Source organism: Anguilla anguilla, chromosome 1 (assembly GCF_013347855.1).
Source record: "Anguilla anguilla isolate fAngAng1 chromosome 1, fAngAng1.pri, whole genome shotgun sequence".
Lineage (NCBI taxonomy): Eukaryota > Metazoa > Chordata > Actinopteri > Anguilliformes > Anguillidae > Anguilla > Anguilla anguilla.
The window spans coordinates 49,808,114-49,830,391 of record NC_049201.1 but is presented as its reverse complement, the minus strand read 5'-3'; the positions used below and the strand labels follow the sequence as shown (position 1 = coordinate 49,830,391).

The following is a 22,278-nucleotide window of genomic DNA, read 5'->3' as shown; positions in this document are numbered from 1 at the left end:
TGTACAGAACAAATTGATGTTTCAATTTTGTGTTCAATTCTTTAAAATAGAATTGAATCAATTTCAGTTATTTCAAATGAAAGTGTTCACCAATTATTTACAAATATCTCAAATAAAAGGAATTGGTCTTCCCTGGTTTATTTTCAAATAACCTAAATACACAAAGCAGATATTTTAAATGAAAATTATTTGATTAGTATCTGTGTTTACCCGTATTTGGCTGACAGCACTGGCACAAGACGTGCCGATTGCCCGTTGCAAACTGAGATGAAAAGGGTCAACAGATTGTTCAATAATGTAAATTGCAAGTGTCACTTGTCGGTAGATGGTTAAAGATTGTTTGTCCTCATTGGTTGCAGCACAGATATTTTTGGCCTGGCACTAAGTGGATTTCGGTACTTAATTTTCTCTGTCGTCGTGTCCTTCAGGAAACGCCACCTCCCAGCAGGCTCCGCGGCCATCCTTCATGGACTACTTTGACAAGCAGGACTCAAAGAGCAAGTCCCACGACAACTGCAACCAGAACAAGCAGGAGCCTTACCTCATTGCCAAGAACGTCTTTCCCGACAACTGGAAGGTTCCGCAGGATGGGGACTTCGACTTTGTGAGTAAAAACCTCACCGTGCTCTTGGCCCAGCCCCTCTGGTTTCTCACTTGTGGAAAAGATGGGCTCCTGATTGGCTCAGATGGTAAAGGTGCTTGTCACATGTCACATGTGCAAACTGGGCCCTTTTGCAGGGTCAAGCTTGGCATGTGTTGCTAGCTGACTGACAGGTAGTCCATAGTGATGGGGGGAGGGGAGTTTCATTTCGCCAAAGCTGAGTTACCTGTGGGGTTGGGGTCAATTTAATTTCAGTTCAGCCAATCTCAGAAATTAATTGGAATTCAATTCATGAATTTAAAAATGCCTGTCATTTTCTGTGAGGAATTTATTTCCAGTGAATTAATTTAGTATTAATTCCGTGAACCGACTGCTTTGAAATGTAATTGATCCCAGCTGCGGTTAATGCTGTATGAGTTCCTCCAAAACTGCATGCACGTCCGCCCAGCAGGAGACTGTGAATTGGAACGAAAACGGGGTGGGTGGAGGCATGTTTTTGGAAGGCATATTGGCTTCCATTTTCTCATTTCTGGATCGTATAATGTCGTATTTATTCAATTGCTCAGGACGGAATTGAGCTGGCCTCGACGTCTGAATCACAAAGCGTGCATCATTGTGTCTTATCTGCCGAGCCGGGTCTAGTGCCTGGGAGTGAGTGAGACACGCCTGCCTCCCTCTTCGCTTCATTAATCGCTGTTTGTTTGCTTTCCTCTGTGGAGGGGGGGCTGCGTTTGATGCAGGCCCACCTCCAGCAGCCGCAGGACGAGGGAGGCCAACTCCGTTATTAAATGTCAGGAAAGATCCAGTTTCTCAGTCATCCCTCACCGATACAGGTGAACACCTTCTGGTGATGATGGACCTGAAGCCAATGTAGCCATACCGACACACCCAGATCCACATTACAGACCTCAAAGTGTTTGGAGGAGGGGACCAAAACGTGCTTTAATAGGTCGTAGGTTTCTCTGTCTTTAGACAGGAAGTGTCCTATCAAAATGTTCTGCAGCGTGCTGCTTCCTGTGTGTTTTTTTTTCCTTTTGTGTCCGGGATTCTTTGTCTGTTTTAAACCGCGTTTAAATGCACTCGGCTCATGTAATGAGTAATTAGGGAAGATTAATTATGAAAGACTGTGAGCACATTAGCCTGCATGCTCAAATGAACATAGCAGATTTGACGGCATTGACGCTAATGTGGTGTCGTCGCCCCGCTCGTTCCCGCCGGGCGGGTCCCGGCCTCCCCGCCGACGAGAGCGGCACGTCTCGCCGCCGAGCCGACTCCTTCCCCCCGAAACGCGGCAGACGACGAACACGCCGGTGACGGTTCACCCCGCCTCTGTGACGCGGCGGCCTGCGGGGCCTGCGGGGCTCGGCCTGCTCCTCCTGCTGCGCCGGGCCGGTCTCCTCGTAATTACCGCCGTGAAGCGCGTCGGCGGAGCCGCGCCGGGTAAACGGAGGTCGCGGGTGCTGCCGCCGCCGCGTTCCTCTCCGCTGAACCGGACTGAAACGATTTCTGATTCGTCCTACAGCAGTTTGATGCACAGAGACTGGCTGTCCAATCCCATTCCTCAGGAAGTCGGTACAGGAAAGTTTCCTTTCCCCATTTCCTGCTGCCTGCTTAACCACGTGATCGAGCTAATTAGTGTCACGAAGAAGGAAGTAGGCTACAGGTTCTGCCAGTGGTGATTTCTGACCATTATTAGTAAATCCTTATTCATATTACGATAAAATAAAATGAGAGAGAAGAATGAAAAAAGCTTATCCTCATGAATAATTTTGATATCATTGCTTTTAGTGATTTTACTGATACTGGGCTTGCTGTCATATTTGCTTGTGCTACCGGCCTCTTGTTGGCGAGTGATTCTAGGGCAGGGCTGTAGGTTCTCACTCCAACCCTAATGAAGCACCTCATTCAACAGCTAGAGATCTCATTGAGCTGCTAATTAGTAAAACCAGGTGTCCCGAATTAGGGTTGAAAACCTACAGGACGGTAGATCTTCAGAAACAGGGCTGGGCAGCCGTGCTCCAGGGTCTGAGGACGCCAGGTGTTTGAGCAGGTGGAAGAGAGGACTGCTCTCCAGTCTTAGAGGGCCAGGAGAATAATTGCCTCCTTTCGAAGGACATGATTTGTCCGTTGTTGGTGGGCCCATCATTTGCCTGTTCCTGCACTGCAAGTTCAGCCAGCTCTTCTGTAATCTCTTCATTATCCCACTATTCAGCTCGTCCCTCGTCTCCAGGAACTGCCTGCGCTCCATTAATGCCCTAATTATCAGCCTTACATTTCTGCTGAGAAAGAGATATGCTGACGATGGTCTTCGAAGCAAAATTAGACGTGAACAAAATCTTGTTTAGCAGAAAAAGTAACCGAATAATGAAATTGGCCCATTAAGCATATTTGAAATTTGCGTATTTAAGACCAAAAACATTAGCTGTTGTCCCATCGGTCCCTACACAAAGGTCATGGGGTCACACTAAAGCACATCTACAGACATGAATAGTGGAGGCCAAACTCTTGCTCTTTTGTGTAAGTTCAAACTGAGGTGCGGAAAGTGTTAGCAATGCATCAGCGAGAGGCCGCCTGTTCAGTAGACTCATCGGTGTTTGGTTTTTGGTGCCATAATGCAAAGTGCTTCAGCTGCCATAGCTACTAAAAGGTAACCCAGACAGCACCTTGTATGCTTTGCCCAGGGAGGTTTGAACGAGTGTGCACAGGTTTTGGGCTGTGCTGCCGTCGTAATCTTGCGCTCAGCAAGCGGTCAGGGGGTCAATACCAGGGAACCTGTCCTTCACCCCCAAAACATCAGCGCCTGTGGAGCAACTGAAAGAATGTGCATAGTTAGAGATGACATGTTGTTTTGTTGCTGGCCTTTTAATTCAGGTATATTTAAGATATTTCGGCTGTGCCCATCTTTGCCTATCTGTATTTTGGAGAGGGAAGGCCACTGCCCAAATGTGCTTTGCTATGGACTGAAGTACAGTGGTTTCATGTAGCATGGCCCTTCCCCAGTCTGATGGACAGGCCATTGTAAATGTACGAGTGTCTGCACACTCACGTCTGGTTCTGCTTCAGACAGTGGAAAAGCCAGGTTACCGTCTGGTTGCCGTTCACAGTTAAAAAAGCTTTTATGTTATTCAGTCCAGTGTTTGAGCCGCCCAGCCACAAATTAAAAATATTTTCAGCAACATTGATTTTTCCCCCGGTTTCATCTTCTGTCCGGTGTTAAGTATCGATTGTTACAGTTTTATGGAAACCAGGGAGAGCAAAAGCGAGACAAAACTAATAGACGCGCACACCTGGCAAAGGATTGTTTCACAGAGTAACAGCCTTTTTGGCTGGGAACATTGCTTTTGATCATTTATGGCCTTTGGTTTTTTTGTGTGAGAGACATGGACTCTGCTGCTAACTGGGAAGAAATCCATCAAAGATGGCTCTGACGATGGGTGATCTGAAGCATGTCTGCACAAACATTGCAGAGGGAGAAGGAAATAGGGGAGCAGGAGGGGTGTATGTGTGTGCGTGTGTGTGCCTGCGTTTGCGTGGTGAAATCATGCATGGTCATGTTGCACATTTTAAGATTGTCTTAAGATTCAGACTGACCTTAATTCTGCTTTGAGAGGAGGTGTGAATACTGTAAAATGATGTAAGTTACTTTCATTTGAGTTATGCTTCTGTGTGAAAGCTGGCCTTTGATTTGGGCTCTGTGGCGTTGGTTGATGCTCAAGGTCCTGGAGGTTTTGCAAGTCTTTTTTTCATCTTTAATGCCCATTAATGTTCTGAAAGATGATATCAGTTAATGAATGAAGAGTTCAGGTAATCAAACTGGTGATGTTTTGAATGCTCAGATGATCTAAAAAGAGGAACTTTTCAGCAATTTAGACCTCAGCTTTATACAGTTACACTACCCAATGGTAGAAGTGAAAATTTGATGTTGAACTGGTACGGATAGTAGAATATGTGTGGTGCTAGTTTTGTGTGTGTGTGTGTATAGAGGGGAGGCGAGAAAAGGAAAATATTTTCCAAAATAAATGTGAATTTTTTACATTTCCTCCCATAATCTCGAGTCAGTAAGTTCCATTTCTACCCTTTTTACATTTAACCCGAGGATAAATCCTTTTCGTGCTGTGGTTAGTGTTTCACCCGCAACGTCCGTTCGGGTTGAATCGGCAGAGCGGTCGTGCTGAAACTGCAACCGTGGCGTGCAGCATGCAGCAGCGCGAGCGCGGGCTCTGGGTCCTGTGACGTGCTACGCTACGCGCCGCGCAGTCCCAGTGGGCTTCAGTGGCGTGCATGTTTGAGTCCCGCTCACCGAGGCACGTAATGGCGTGCGGTCTGTGACACGAGGGGCGACGAGCGCGCGCCTGGCCTCGCTTCGCGCCGCACGCAGAGCCGGCTGCGGAAAAGCCCGGAGAAGCAGAATTGGAACTCGGTTACCTAGGGAACAGCGCACACGGTAATGACTTCCCTTCCCACGGGGTGCAGCGGCGGAATCTGTGCTGCGCGTCTCGCGCGTCACAAGGACTTCTGATGGGATTTTTTATGCGTCTTCTGAAGGGCCTGGGGATTTGCCCTGTCATTTTCATTTGTTCGGCTCTCTCCCTTTCTCACCTCATTTGAAAGGCGTTTGTGTGTGTGTGTGTGTGTGTATGTGTGTGTATGTGTGTGTGTGTGTGTGTGTGTGTGTGTGTGTGTGTGTGTGTGCGCATGCAGGCGTGCGTACGTCCATGTGTGTGCAGGTGTGCATGTGTGTGCAGGCGTGCGTATGTGCATGTGAGTCTGTGTACTTTGCCCCCGCTTACACCCTCCAGGATAATTTCCCAGGTGACAATGGGTGTGGGTTCGGTTTAAATGTATCTACATGCAGCTGAGCAGTGATGGCAGCAGGCTCGAGATTAATCGCATCTCCCCTTGACAAAACTGACTGCTGAATTCATGCACGCGTGACATCACTCACCCCAGTCCCACAGTCCTGCCCGTAACAGAGAACGTGTTGATCTAATGCCGGTACCCAGAGCCTGGCCCGAAGGCCAGCCGGGTCTGGGCGGGCTTAGGTTCTTAAAGTGGCAGAACTTCTGTTAGATAGATAGATTGGCTGAAAATAGTTTTAAATGGATCTGGATGCTGTATTGATCCCAAACCTGGCCAAGCTGGGTTTGCTGTGCCCGTGTTCATTAGCTTCTTCTTGTATTTGCTGGGGGATCTCAGTGACTCAGCTGGTCTCCGAGCTCTCAGTTTGTTCCACACACCCACGGCTCTGGAGCTCTGTGGAAAGCTCTATATTTTCACAGAAACATTTTCTAAATGATCCAAATCATATTATAAAACATTGCACCCTGCACATTTTCTCCTTCTAAAGCTGTTTCCCCAGTGTTATTTTGAGTCTTGAAATTAAAATTGAAATTAAAAGATGATTTAGAATTCAACACATTTTACAAACCCGCTGTCCCTTCTCCTCTGCACAGCACCACTAAATCCCCAGTGTATGGCCAGTTGATTGGATTTGTGCCTCTAAATCCACTGTGTATGACCTGCTGATTGAACCTTTGTCTAAATCCACTGTGTATGGCCAACTGATTGGATTTGTGTCTAAATCCACTGTGTATGGGCCAGCTGATTGGATTTGTCTCTCTAAATCCACTGTGTATGGCCAGCCGATTGGATTTGTGTCTCTAAATCCACTGTGTATGGCCAACTGATTGGATTTGTGTCTCTAAATCCACTGTGTATGGCCAACTGATTGGATTTGTGTCTCTAAATCCACTGTGTATGGCCAACTGATTGGATTTGTGTCTCTAAATCCACTGTGTATGGCCAACTGATTGGATTTGTGTCTCTAAATCCACTGTGTATGGCCAGCCGATTGGAGTTGTGCGTAAAAAGGAGCCTTTAAGTCAGTAGTACAGAAACCTTACAATTAAAATTCACCTGGATTTGTTCCACGAGACAATAAAATGCTCATCTTGTGCATGTTTAGAGTGTGGAGTAAAATGCATTCTCTCTTCCCCAGAAAGCCTCGCTCTGGTGCTGAATTATACCTGCGCATCTAAATTATACCTGCGCATCTAGCTGCATAGCTGACCTGTTATAGGCCTTTAGTGCCTTTAAAGAGGGTTCTTTGCATACACGGGATCATTTTACAGTGTGACCCTGAACAGCCCTGTGCTGACTAGACACATGATCAGATAAAATCAGCTGGCACAGGGGCCACTTGCCTGCAGTCTTTATTGGTTTCCGGCTTGATGTGGAAGGTGGGGCAGGTCTCCCAATAATAGCTCAGGTGGGAGTGAACGGATACCTTTTTTCCCCCACTTCTTTCCAAGTCTGTAGCGAAGCTTAACGCTTTAAGGTGATTAAACCCCGCGCACGGTTTGATTAGCTATAACCCATTTGGAGTTCATTGTACAGTAATTACACACACACGCACGCTCACGCAGAGAACTCCGCACCTCCGAGGTTCTCAATCCGTCGCCCCTTCACATATGTCCCGGAGAAAGAGAGTCACACTGTAATTAAAGCCATCCTCCTTCCTTCCCGTTTCTCAGCATGAATAAAATTCAGCTGCATTACACCCCTGTATTTTAATAAGTTTCTTTTTTTATTTTTTATTCAGCGGTGCTGAAGCCTCATGAATTTTAAATGTGTCGCTAACGTCCTACAAAATGTACTTTTGAATCTCTTCAAGTATTCCCTACTTTGCAGTATTGTTTTGGATTATCCTTTTACATGCTAATTCTTTATTTTCAGCATGTGGCGAGGGTATTCCCTGCAGCACTGGATCCCTTTGAGTGTGTAGGTGTGTTTATTCAGTGTGGAAGTGAAGTGAACTCTGCTTTCTGAGAGCTTTTCAGTGTGCTGGTCAGAAGTCTCCAGTCACTCACTCCTAATTAGCTCTGGAATTCCAGCCAGTGTCGAACCTTAGACTGTTCTTGTAATAAAGAGACCAAATGTTAACTGTATGCGCGTGTGTGCGTGCGTGTGTTTGGGGACACTGTTACTGGCGATTCTCTTCGCTTTGCACCTGTGCAAACTTGGTTTGCTTTTCGATATTAAATCTCAGCTGTTATAATGCAGGGGCACTGGGGTGCATACATTGAGGGGAGCAGAGTGTTCATTTTCATGAAATTTAATGTGAAGTTCACACCAGCCTTACTGCTACAAAGTATTTTTTCTTTTCCAACATTATGGCGAGTAGAGATCTGAAGGACAGTATCCTGTCGTCCAGTTGATTGAACACCTCCAAACCTCATTTGGTCTCACTGGTACTTGCAATCATTCTCAGCTGCCTGAGTCACACGGGGTCCTGGATTTTCCATTTTGTGTCCTTTTGGGGGGCCTCCTGCTCAACCTTGGTTTATTAGGATTGTTTTATTACGTTTTGTGTGGGATCGCTGTGGTGTTTCAGCACTTTTCTCCCTCTGCCAAGCTCCTCCCCCAGGTGCCTCTAACAGTCTGTCCCCCTACAGTTAAACCTGACTGCAGCTTTCAGGTGAGAGTCAACAGCTGCAGCTGAAGTAGATTTAAATGGCTTCACAAGAGAGGCCAGCAGAGAAGTTGAGTTGAGTTGCGATCGTCGGTCAGATGTGATATGTAATCCTATTTTTTTTAACAAATATCATTTATTAATTTGCTAAGATGTAACTCTTTTCCAGATTTACTTACATGGATATTTTTATTATTATTGACCCATCTACATGGCACATTGTGATAACCTTGTGTAAAAGAGGCTATTGTGGTAGCAGGAGTAGATATTCACTCAGTTTGTTTTGGCTAATAATTCTTCACGCTGCATGTAAAGTAATGAAAGTGGAAATACACTGCAAACTGAGTATGTTTCTATGCAACAGAGTACAGTGTTTCATGTGGCCGTGGGCAAGACATATTGTCTTTCTAAAAGGCCCTAAAAATGTAGCTGTTGAAGAAGAATAGGAAAAGCACATGCATTGTCTTAGTCCTGTGGCTGTAGAAATTAGCATCCCGCCCGCGCAACGCGCCGTTTATCCCGTAGTTTCCTTGTCAGAGATTTGGTCCGTTTTGAGGTGACGGATAAGCCCCGTGGCGAATCAGCCGTGCGGCGAGCGGGAGCGCGGCGGGAGCCCGCAGATCGATGGCGGAGCCTTTCTCAGTTCCCCCGTGCCCTGTTAGAGCGCCGCGCTCCATCAATCCCTCTCGCGCCCGAGCCGTCGCGTCGATAGCCGGCCGGGGAGCGGCAGAGAGAGAGAGAGGCGTGCCGTCTCACCGAATCGCGGGGACAGCGGGACAGCGGCAGCCACCGTTCCCCGGGGATCCATTACTCACCCGCCACGGACGGCGCGGTGTCCGAGCCCCGAGATAACGCTGACGGATTGCGTCGACGCGGCGGCGGCACTCGATCACCGCCGTCCGCCGGAGCGGGAGCCGCCATCGGGGCCTCACGCCATTGATTCTGCAGATTTTAGCGGAACACTGGAGGAAAATGGACGTCTCCTCCCTCGCTGAAGGAAGAGTTTGCTGTTGTTGAGTTTTCGTGAAGTGAAATTAATCCCAGGGCTACGGCTGACCTCCAATATCCCAGAAAACACTGCATATTTGTTAGTTCTGCCTTCCTCCTAATTGCAATCTGAAGATAAGCAGTGCATTAATTGCCAGAGGGCTGACCTGTTTGTGCGTTGCCTGCTGAAAATCTGGGGGATGTGGGGATTTTGAGATGTTTGTTTTTTGTTTGCTTTTATGGACATTTAAATTTTCTGCCACAGTTCTGTCAGACATCAAGGTCCCTGCTTACAACAGGAATTTCAGTGATAATTGCCTGCATGTTGAGGGGAAGGATTGCATCTGTTAAGTTAAGAGGTCTTGAATCTCTGAATCTCTGAGAATCTCGTATCACAGGGTCACCTGAGTGCAGAAAGCCCTCGCAGTGGCTGATAGAACAAGTTCTGTTGCTACACGGTAACAGCGAAATAGTCTGTGAAAGACCCATCTCAAAATCGACACAGATCAAATGCCTGCTGCATTTAGGTGCACACCACTTGGAATGAGAGCGAGTCACTTGGAGTTTTCTGAAAGGGAGCAGAGAAGCATGGGCTTCGAAGAATTGATTTGTACATTTTTAAAGTTAGCTACAGATATGGTACTGGAAGAATAGTCCATCTGGGCAAATTGTGAGCAATGGGGAAAGACAGCAGGCCATAGATTTTCTGTCTAAAGCTCCTGCTTTCCACCCTTCTTCAATACTTCCTGACTATCGGACGATCTTCTTTGTGACATTCATCTGCAGTGCTGTATTGAAGTTTATGAATATTCATAAAAAGACAGAATATTCATTTCCACAGTGTTGTCTGTGGTTATACCATTTCATGAATATTCAAAATGTGCATTAAATTGTATTGTTTCATGTTCTACTTAAAGAGGGTAAACGGAATATAAGAATATACTTTTTTCACATTTTATTCATTGTAAGTTAAAAACAAAATTCCTACAACCTACATCTGCAGCTTTATCCGAAAAAACAACTAAAATGCAAACAAAAAACAAGCAAAAGATAAACCGGAGACAATTAACATGAAAAAAGAAAAACTGAGCTAAACTCAAAAATTCATGACCAGTATTATTTTCTTGCATTGAACACAAGCAATCCTGTAAGCTCCCCCTTGGCATAAAATTCTTCAACATTTACAAATAATACATTAATTCCAGTGTAGCCCTTGAGCTAATCCGGAAATGCAACTCCCTATTTACATTGGTTGTTCCCGTGTTTCCTATAGTGTTTTTTTGTTCAAAATCACCAGTTTGGCTTGCCCAACCACATAATTCACCATCGGTGCTTTAAAATATAGAACTAAGTATATATATATCTGCTGGGTATATAGAAACTCTGACCATACCCTGAAAAATACAAACACATCTGTGAAGCGATATCAAGTGTATAGCAATAGTCTGCTTTTTCACAGAGCTGCCCGCGTCACTCTTATCGGCTTGACATTTTCAGAAGCAGTCGCGCCATCTGTCTCCTGGAGCCGAGCTCTCGGCTCGCGCTCCATCTCGGCCGTGTGAGGGAAAACATTATGGTAAACAGGCTCGCGGTGGGATCGTTCCCAAGATTTGGGCACGGCGGCTGTCTCGCTGTGACTGACGTAAGTGCCGCGTGCGGCGGTGTTGCTACCGTAGTCTCAGCAGGGCTGCTCCACTCTCGGGGTATACAGTGTTTAGATTAGTCAGAGGGGATTCGCCATCGCAAACCGGGGGATCCAGGACGGAGGACAGTCGCCGTTCGCCGTGTTCGGAGACGTATGGATCCGAACAGTCTGCGCCAGATTGATTTTACTCCGCTGTGTCGAAAAAAAATGCAGTACCTAAATGCCAAGAACTAAATCAGTTTTTATTGAGTAGCGTGATGTTTCTCCACCGTTGTAAAATAATTTATGATATCGATGATTGTGTTGTTGTTTTTTTAAATATGAAGACGACAGTTTCTTTTTATAAGCCAATACATTTTATTATGATTTATTGATGTGCTGCCATGTCTGTTGCAGTAGCTAAGGAATGCTCTACTGTTTTTTACTAGCCAGTTTTTCAGAGACAGAAACTGGTCCACTGGGGGATTCTCCGGGGACATTTAGTGTGTAAATAAGGTCCTCTGCAATGCAGATACACTCAAATGAAAAAGTACTGGGACAGAGACACAATTTCTGTTGTTTTGGCTCTATACTCCAGCACATTGGACTTAAAATAAAAAATGAATATGAGGTTAAATAATAATGATATAATAGATTTTATTCATATAGCTCCTTTCAAGCATAGAGCACAAAGTGCTTTACAAAGCAGATGGCTATACGGTATAAAATTACAACACAAAATGTTTTTACCTTAAATCACAGACTGTCAGCTGTAATGTGAGGGTATTTAAGTCAATATCTGGTGATCCTTGTAGGAAATGCACCCCTTTTTCTTCATACTCCCCCCTCCCCCAATTTTAGGGGAGAAAAAGGAACTGGACAAGTAAAAATAATCTGAAATAAAGTCATAATATTTAGTACCTGGGTGCAATGACTGCTTGAAGTCTGTGACCCATAGACATCACCGGACGCTGGGTATATTCCCTGGTGATGCTCTGCCAGGCCAGTACTGCAGCCATTTTCATTCCTGCTTGTTTCAGGGGCTTTTAGCCTTCAGTTTTAGCTTTTGCAAATGAAACTCACGTGCAGTTCAATGATTAAATTGAATTCAAGATGGGTGATTGACTTGCAGTAAAAAGCATTCCAGTTTTTGACCCTGAACAACTCCTTGGTTGGGCCATTATCCTGCTGCAAGGGGAAGTGCCGTCCAATGGGTTTTTAGGCATTTGGTTGGATCTGAGCAGGCAGGATGTTTCTGTGCACTTCAGAATTCATCCTGCTGCTGCAGCAGTCACATCATCAGTAAAGACAAGTGAGCCAGTCCCAGTGGCTGCCATACATGCCCAAGCCATAGCATTGCTTCCACTGTGATTCAAAGATTGTGTATCCTGCTACGACACTGATGTATAGGCAAGTGAGTACAGGGTGCAGATATCCTGAGTTCTATGTGTATGTAAGGACCTTGAACTGCTAGGTGTGCTGTGGCAATAGTCGACGAGGAATGGCAAGTTGAAATGAATGCATTTAATTGTTTAGCATGCAAAAGTCTGAGTGGAATTGAATGGCTTTGCACATATGCGTAGGAGACCACATTGACAAGTCTCCCCGAACCATTTCTCCCAACTCAAGTAAAGACACAATCATGACAAAATAGTACAACAATGAATCCTACCTGCACTGTGTCTGTAAGCATATCACACTGGGTTAACCTTTATAGCTAAGACTTGTTCCCCACGACATTGGTTTTCCAACAATAAAAAAAACGTGACTACACTGTATTATGGAGAACCTAAGTTTTGCATAATGCTGATCCAATCGTGTTTTGCGCCTGAGCACTGTTTCTTTATCACACTTGCTGATTCCCTTTCAGCACAGGGAAAGGACATGCAATGTGATGCTTGCGTGGAGTCTTCTGTAGCTGATTGTGTACCTTGACTGACATTTCTTGGCACTGGTGCTATATTTGAAGTCCTGTAATACAGTATTCTGCACTGATATGAGCAGAATACCTTCAGAAATACACACACACACACACACACGTGCGCATGTGCTCGCACACGCACGCTCTTGAAATGCTGCTAACGATGCTGAACCAGAGGAGACATCTTTTGTGTGACTAATCCTTCAGATCCCCTGGTTCCCCGAGGACTGTTGGAGATTCAGGCAGATTCAGGCGTGCCTGTCCACAGCTCTTTCATGTGGGTTTTCACTGGATCGCTGAATCACTGGGATTTTTTAATCAGCATCTGGAATATGTTTGGTAATAAACACCGAATGAGCTCTCAATGCACCGTCCCCCCACCCCCCCATGGATCCTTACCTGCTCCCTGCATGAGCTGCTTTTGCCATAAAGCAGCTGTAAACTTTCTATTTATTCCTCTAAATAGAAAATCTTGAAAGGTATAGCCACGATGTCAGCAGTCGCAGACAGTTTATATAAAGGAATGATTCCTGTTATCCGACGGGTTCACATTATGTATTAACAGTTCTGTCAAGTTTTGCTAAAGCCTGCCTGCTAATTTTTGAGTTACAAGGAGTCGAAACAAATGTGTGTGAATTTCAGTTTTGCGCACTCTGATTCGGCAGAATGTTATGACTTAAACTTGAGAGCTTTTATTCCGGTGCATTCTACTCAGTAGGAGCACTTTTTGTCTGTTGAGGCCATATACTGTGTAGTACTCTTTATATTGAAAGAGAGAATGATGGAGACCATCATTGTGTGCCACTGGTAGGTATTAAAGCGTGTGATATCATAGGTTTATGGTTTTTATAGCTCACAGCATCCCTTCATACATAGTTTATTCTCTCTGCAGTGGCCACAAAAACTGTGTAATGGTCTCATTTGGTCTATTGGTCAAAGAGCCCTCTCCTAAAGCTGCCATAAATTCCCATTCCGTACAGGGTTTTTTAAGGACAAATATGTATGAACTTGTGGGAGAGGACACTTTTCCTGTCTACCTCAATGATGCGATTGTGTTGTCTACCTTTCAAACTAATTTTCTAAAGTGACACACGTGGCCAGGCTAGAGCCTAGCATGTTCTATGTTTTGGGTCTGTATGCCGTAAACAGCATCTCCCACAGACCTATGTCAGGTATACTGTTACTTACATATTTAGAAAGAACTCCATTATAAAGAGCTGGATGGAGCTTGCCTCCATAGCTACTGTGCAGAATCCCTACAGAAGAAAGGCATACCTTGGACCAAGAAAGCAATTATCCACAGGAGACTGGCTAAATGATTCAAATTAGAGCAGAATGCCACATCATTGACCTCTTCAGGGATTGTGGGTAATTATTGCCTGGGGTGTGTGTTGTGGTTGGCATGATCTGGATACAAAGTAGAGAAATGGTTCTGCTAGAGCGAACCTCAGAGCTGATTAGCTGCTCACTCCAGGTGATACAGGAGGAGGAAGAGTGTCTTTTGTGTTAAAAATAGGTAACAGGCTGGGTAAAGTAAATTGTACATGCTGAAACATAGGCGGTTACAGTTGGCTGTTATATTTATTAGTTACATGTTAGCTCTCAATAAATGAAATATAATAATTTCAAGTACAGTAGTGTGTTACTTCTACCCATTAAAGGCATCATAGCTTGGTTATTTCACTTTATTTTTTACGTATCTACCATATGCCTGTTCTCATTGTTATTGTCCTTTAAAATCCTGTTGCTGGATTCACCAGAATTTTCTATGGAAGAGATCATAGGGATATTTCAAGCCGGAGGCCAAGAGGCCATTCAGCCCATCTACAGGAGGCTTGTCATTTTACCTGCTCTGGGTGGAATGTATTCAGCAGTGCAGAGCTGTGGGCATGATTCATTTAGATAACCCTCAATTATGCACAAATCAAGCACTATCAATGAATTATGCATGCAAGTACAAATGTGACAGTTATCATGATGTCCCTGACTGTGCTAGGCAAAACCATAAAGCCATCAGAGTTAAAAGTTTTCTGCTCTTTTGATGTTCGCTATTTAGTCTAAGGATTAAATCTTAAAAAAATATTTTTTATTTTTTTTTGGTCTACATGATTTTGAATGACCAGTCACACTTGTAGGCCATTAAGTGTAGGTGTATGTAAATGTAAAAATTAAATGTTTGACTAATAAAAAAATGAGGATCTCATTATGTGAGTCAAAAAACAATCACACTGTTTTCCTTTTGATTGGGAAAGTGAAATGTACTCATTGTGTGTTCATCTTCATCAGGATTTCTCTTTTCAGGAAAATGGGCTGTCTGTAGCAGTGTTTTCCTTTGACAAGCCCATTTGAGCAGAGTCTTCACTGTAATTTTCCTGTGCTGCACTGCTCAGCAGTGCCTTTCTGAACATAAAGTAGAACCTTCCAGACCTGAGCTGCTGGCATTTAACATTTGAAAGTCAACTATTTGCTCCAGGGTGAGAGACCGTTTGAAAAAGAGAGAGCATCTTTTCAATACGTGGCAACAGTTTGTGTGTGCCTCAGAATTTCCACGCCAACCATTATCAGGCGAGCATGTCGGGAGCAGCAGTTGCTGCTTATCTGGACGGGAAGCTGTTTGCCTCTTACTTACATTTCTTACTGAACTGTGCAGACCAGGAACACTGTCTCAAGCAATCCTGCTGTTTTATTTTGTACTCTGTATTCATAAGAGAGTCTGGTCAGCTACTTAAAAGTACTTCACTGGTTCCATCCTGCCGTCAAGTCATATTTGTAAACAGGGCTGGAAATTACGCTCAGCTGCTCGCCAGAGGAAATTAGTTAATATTTTGAGCAAGTTCAATTTGAAGCTCACTAATCTGTCAGGCAAGTGAGATTTATTCAGTGGCAATTTAAGGGAATCTATTGTGTAAAATTGATGCAAGTGAAGATTATAATCCATGATGATCAGTCTACCTTGAATAAACTAGGCGGGGGTTGAGTTAAGGTATTTGAGTGACACCTGTCTAATCCTATCTGTAGCCATAAACAGGTAAACTTTAGGTACAAAGTCCTTTCAGTTATGAATCCTTCTATCAAATAGTGAAATAGCATCATCATGAATTGTTTTTTCCCAGTCCTGTAATTTGGTACTTAGAATGCACTCACAAAAATTGGAATAGGAATTTGAATTTGGTATTTAGCAGAGGCAACAAAATTAATTTTGATAGATAGGTATGCCCAATACATACACTTTCTGTTTGGCTATTTCACTGCTGTAAATGGTTGTAAATGGCCTATCGAAATGTATTTTGTTGCCTCTGCTAATTGGCAATTGCAACAGGTAGCTGAGAGCGCATTCTAATTACCAGAACTGCAGCAAATTTGCCTGTTAATCATGTTCTAGTGTGGCAGCATCACACTTCTAAAATCACATCTTTATATTGTTTCAGTTGTAAATTGCCTTGTTTCATGTCAACAATGAAAACCTGATGTATGAATTATTCATCCAACTTTTTGGAATATTCTGCATCTTGTACATCCTGTTGCTGAATTTAAACTCCTCAGTGTAGCCTATATTTTTAATGTACACATATATTTTGTTGTCCTATGTGTAGTATTATTGATGGGAATATTTCAACTCTTAGAACAAGAATGTACCATGCATACAGTGAATGTGAAGGGATTGATGGAAAACGTGTTATGGAGTTAAAAACAGGGCTGGTAACATTTTTGGTTACTAGCCTGGCTGGCTAATGCCAAAAATCCTTAAGAGACACCCCCGTATTTCAGGGTTAGCTTCCTCTTCATTGTCACCCGTTTCACTGCACCGAAAGGAAGAGCTGATTGGAACCTCAGAGCCTTAGTCTATGTTGAGGACTTGTGGTAGCTGTTTCCTTTTCTCACCAGCTGTCACACCTGCAGATTAATTGCCTGGTGTGTGAATCAGGCAGTTACACCGCACTTCTAATGGAATGGCACTTATAATGTGTAGCGGTTTGGGCCATCCCAGGTCCCCAGTTTTTCCAGCGAGAGCTGAGGCGGCTCAGACTGCCGCGCTTTCAGAGCACTGCGTGCGTTCGTCTTTATCAACATGCGGCCTCTCTCAGTGCGGAGCGTTTACGCTTTGTTTCATCGGCTCCTCCCATGGCAGTGGGTACCGCAGCTGAGCGTGTCATTAGGTGCCTGAGCATCGCCGCGGCAGAAGGAAAAGAGGTTGCTTCCCGCTATCCAGAGATCAAGGATGATAGATGAATCTGTTCGGATAAAGTTTTCTTTCATCGTGAAGACGAGCCTTTTATTACCCTGGCTGCGGTCTCAGGGAGCAGCGTGTTGGGCATGAAGCGAACATGAAGGATCTCTGGAGTGGCCCGTTTTTATTTCCGTGCTCATAAAACTTGAAAGGATTTAGTATCCGTGTATCAAGAAATAATTGCAGGCCAGCAACTGTGATTCATTTAATGTAGGTTTGTAGAGAGGATCCTTGTGTTCTCAACCTAAAGACTTTAATGAATAATGTGGACTCCCCCACGTCGTTTAAACATAATTTGCTTCCCGTTTTCAAAAAACAGTATTGGGTCTATTTCAAACAGGTAACTTTAGAATGAGTGGCTAATTTTACAGGCTAACCTGAAAATGCAACGATTCTACATATCAGTAATGCTTTGTGGTATGTTTACTATCATTCTGAGCATCCATCGGGAGGGGGAGAAAGGCATTTGAACAAAATGAAATTCAATCCAGGTTAATTCAGCTGTTTAGAAACAGTGGCTCAGATGATTGACACTGCTCTTTACCGTGGAGATAATGTAAGTGAAGCTATCACTGCTCCCAAATGCATCAGCCCAAAGCTTCCTGCGATAAGCACTGGTCCCCAGAGCTGGCTGCCTGTGATTGGAGTGTCATTACGCCGATGCAAAGAGACCTGATTGGTCATCAGATTGTGCGGTAACAAAATGTTACCCACTGCCCATTATATGGGCTTAGTGTGTTGACAGTTTTGGGTGATTGATTGGCATTAGGGACAGATTTTCTTGATCACTTTGTCCAGATGCATTATGGGGGATGCCTTACCGCTCTAGGAGATGGGCTTGCTCAATCAGAGCTTTAAGGGCTGTATTTAAATTAGCACTGCAGTGGTTTATTAAATGTGGCGACTCATCATCTCTCATAGTATATTTTGATGAAAATAATCACTGGTACCAGCATCTGAGGTCACATACTTGCAATCCATCCGTCCGTCCCCCCAAAAAGAAATGTATGGTAATGAGGGCTGGCCTTAGGAATGCCACCATTGCCGTGGTCTGCCGGATTCCCATTTTCGGTAAAATAGGATTGCACTCGGCCCTGCTCCTCAGGTGACAAATCACTGTCGACTACTCCGGCTATAAGATTTCCTGATGTGGCGGCCGGGGAAATGGACTTTCTAGAGATGTAATCAACCGTACGCAGAGCCAGGCTGTCTCAGACTCACCCGCTCCGCTCCCGAAGTAGAGAAAGCATAAGGGTGGTTTACCTCCCGCTCCTCGGCCTCTCGGGAAACTTTGGGCGCCCGCTGGCGCCCGTTTCGTCACCTGTGAGGAATGAAGGCTCCCAGGTGATCAGTCAGTCTGCACCACCTGTGGGAATGGCCAGCCAGCAGCAGTGTCACTGGGACTGAGGACCTGAGCCATCTTTCAGAGCCTTCCTCTGTAGTCAATTGAGTTAGAGAGCCTGAAGACTGAATGCAAAACTTAAAAAGCTCTGGCTCGTCCATGGAGCGCTGGAGTTTTCTCAAAAGTTTCAAAATATATGTATTTTATCTACTCTGAGACAGCTTTCCTTTTGGGTTTGTAGGTAGAGATTGGGCCAGTATAAATTGCACTTTAAAATTAATGTTAGATTGACTGTTCATTTTGAATGTTTGAACTTTTCTGAAATTTTGGCTGTTTAGAGGCTAGTTTTATGTAATGCCTGCATTCGGTGTTGCTAGGGAATGTTAGCAGATTAATTTAGGTTATCTGACTATAGTTAAGAATCATTTCGTGCTGCGTGGGATGGCTGACTGAATCATTTTTCACTTTTTAATGCTCCACTCCGGAGACGGACGCAAGATGTGACATCTTACTAGAAATCCATATTTTCATTCCTTTTGGTGGAATCTGATTGCAGACGGCTGCCGTCGGTTATCACCGCAGTATAATTAGCTCCATTTCAACCTCGAGCTCTACAGTCCTGTTCTTTCACTTGAGATCAGCATGCCAGACTGTGCCCCTGTCCAGGCGTTCCTCCTGACACTCCCCTTGGCGTGAGCTGAGAGAGAGCTAGAGGCTTTCTAAAGAAAGCGTAACTAATCTAATATAAGAATATGTACTGGCTCCTTTATTGGATTCTACCTGGCTAGTTGTTCAAAAGCATTGGTTATTAATTCTGTGAGTTGAAAATTAGACCCAAATGTCAGTATCTGACTCACTTCAGTTATGATAATTCTGCATAAAGGATGAACTGCTGTGATATTATTTTGTAAAATGGATAACTGTGTTTTTATTTTTTTTAAAGTGATATCTCAACAGCATGATTTAGGATAGGAAGCAATATGTCATTTAATAGAAAATAAATCAGTTACCCTCATTTTACATTACATTTATTCTGTGCTATCATGAATTTCTGCCTTTTTAAATAAGGATGAAGCTATTGCTACTATTACTAATATAATTATTTTTAATGCTGAATTCCCATTTTTAACACTATGCTGCTAACATGCAGTAATGAATTGGGTCGGATAGGCTTGTTTTTATCATGGTGCCATGGTGCTGCCAATGGGACATAGTGAGGTGAGTCTCAGCAACAGTTGTGTGGTACTGGTGTTTTTTCCAAAGCTGTCCAGATTTAGTATTCTCTGCCCCCCCCCTCCCCCATCCCCCCATATATCCTCCCATAGTTCTGTTCCATTTGCTGCGGAAATTGGAACATTTATTAGTTTGAGTGAAAAACTCAGTGTGCGACTGTATACAATTTCCCCCGTATTCCGGGCTCAAAATAGAAACATACGCGGTGATTCGAGTCGCTTCTGTTTTTTTATACTCCACTTAGAGCGCCAGATACGAATGCTGACAGAGGGTCTTCTGGTGGTGGGTGGTGTCTCATGACACTCTAACTGCATCTTAAAAGCGATGCTATTTTACTTCAGGAACAAATGCCAAAATGAAAAGAACCTGTGGTTATTTTCAGGACTGCTTCTGAGCACGAAAAGTGTGTGGGTTCTCTCTTAGGCCGAGAGAAATTCACGCCGCGCTCCAGAAGATCTTGGATTTTTTTCCAGTTTCTTTTGCTGTACGTGCACAAGCAGATTAATTGGGTGGCCATCAAGATCTCCTCAGTGATTAAGTAAGATCTTAGCACACTCAAGGGCCACCAGTGTTATATCTGTAGCTGGGAGTCCTAACTGAAGGGGCTGTTCAGAACTATGCCCTCAGCCACTGTTATAGTGCCCGTTCATAGCCTTAATCCTAGTTCCAATCCAGAGAGCCTGGCCCAACGCACCACTCGAGCCAGTGCATGAATATGCAGAGATATTAAAAACAATGAAAGATTATAGAAACCAGATGATAAACAAGGCCCTTACTCTGTCAACTGTGTGTTTGTTTGTGCTCCTCAAAATATTTATTCAGTTTTAGAACAAGTCATATTTCTTGAGTGTACGTACTGTAAACATAACAAAATTAAAACCCTTGCAGTCAGTGTATGGCGTGTATATACCTTTTAATGTTGTACTAGGATTACTTTCTAATATGTGGTGATACATGGAACTCTGATTGACCAAGGGCCCAAATTCAATCAACATGACTGACGTGATTTACAAATAAATGGAAGGATTCTTTTTTCTCCACAAGTTGATCCACAGGTTGATTTAGATCATTTCTTATCTTGCCACAGTGTTTGTGTTGATGAAAATGAAAATGTGCATTTATTTGTTGCTCACCGTTAAGGTGTTGGTTAAATCCGGGCTGTTGACAGTTCTGTTTATGACATCATATGTTCTTATACTGCAAGACTATTGACCGTATGCAAAGAAAATAAGTGAACTTTAATCGTAATTATGAAGTTTTTTATGTTCTTAACTCGTGCTGTTGTGTCCTAAGGCTGCATGTAAACCTGCAGGCTGAATGGAGCATCAGTGAGGTAATTTTAACAGACACCCTTTTTGTACTGTATTGTACCCGTGGGCATAGATCTGGAACAGAAACGGACTCTCAGAAGAAAATAGACAGTGGCGTGTGTTCAATTTCAGGTTGCCTTTGCAAACAGGAACTGACAGACCTTGTTCAGACTGCCCAGTTTTGGGCTTGCTGTGAAAAATGTAGAAGACGGTTTGACTGGGTCAGGAGTGGAAGATTGTCTTGTTTATAAAGCAATGAAAAAATATGTTTAAATTCAGATGGTTTACCTCCTGTTTATTGTTCTAAGGGGAGCAGTAATTACTGTGCATTTATTTCGCCATCTAGACACAGACACACAACAAATAGAATTTAATGGATGTTGAGTTGATTAATTCTTTTGGTTCATTCCACCCCAGTTGTTTTTGTGTGGGAGTTTCAGTTGTACCTCAGAACTGGAATTGTTTCAGTGTTTTTCAGTATCTTGTGTAAAAAAAAAAAAAGAACAGGTCAAGGCCAATTAAATAGTGTGAGAACAAAAGTGGTAGTTTATTCATACAAGAAGCATATGGACATAGTGAATCGTGCATAACGCAGACATATAAAAACGCTCATTTGAGGCGATATGCTGGATTCAGAGCTGGAACGGGTATATTTTTGAATCCCTTCAAGGCTCCAAGAATTCCCCCAGTTCTCAGTGTGCACGCATGACCAGTGCTCATTAACACGTGAGGAGCAGGCAGTAATTGGCTCCAAGTTGATTAACTTCATTTTTATCCCCGAATCTGTTGAATCCATAATGCTCTCTCTTCACACCGTGCGTTCTCGTGTGGGAATTGCACGGATCAAATACTGTGGGAGGGGAGGAGGCAGAAAAGACATAAATGAAGATGAATTCTTCCCACTTCATTTCAGAAGGAAATTGTAACAGATGGTTAATGCGCTATTATTCTGAACCCTTGCTTGGAAACAGACTTTGTGCAGTCACCATAAATTAGCCTCAAGATGGAAGGATGCTGTGAGCATGGATGGATGAACTATTTGCTTCCTCACGTAATTTGCTTTTATATTCACGAAAGCCTCTGGGGTCCTTTGCTCATTCTCCTTCTCCAGGCTGAAGTGATTTGCTAAGCATTTCATTGCGCAAAAAGAAAAAGAGAAACGTGTCCTGATTTTATCGACCCGAAAGTTTAATACATGTCAGCGTCCCTGATTATTTTTTCCTTATTTGAAGTCTACAAGTTTTGTAAACGCTCTGAAAGACGACTGACATGTTTTAGCCGCAGCCAATGACTGCACTAACCATCTGCTGCCTCAGTCTGCCAGAGGGAGGACAGGTTTTCATTTATCTCTGGAGAGCGAAAGTTTGGTAGCATTATGAGCGCTGACGTAGACGAGGAACTTTATCATCCGCTGCCACTGTGAGTCTGGTGGTCCCCTGCAGACATGGACTCCGATTGTTGGCGTCCTCCGTGTTGGAAGCGGTCTGTTTGGGGAGGTAAAGGGAACGTGGTTGAGGATTTTTGGTCTCTTTCTTGCTGCTGCGTCTTTGTGTATGCAGTG

At 43.9% G+C, this 22,278-nt stretch overlaps 1 protein-coding gene across 1 annotated transcript in view; it reads left to right on the top strand.

Annotated features, from left to right (window-relative positions):
* The window catches only part of LOC118230831 (serine/threonine-protein kinase 3), a 77,981-nt gene that overhangs the window by 53,365 nt on the left and 2,338 nt on the right, over positions 1-22,278 (top strand). The window contains exon 10 of the mRNA XM_035424217.1: positions 429-604. Coding sequence (XP_035280108.1) covers positions 429-604 — 176 coding nt within the window. The remainder of the gene's footprint in view (positions 1-428; positions 605-22,278) is intronic.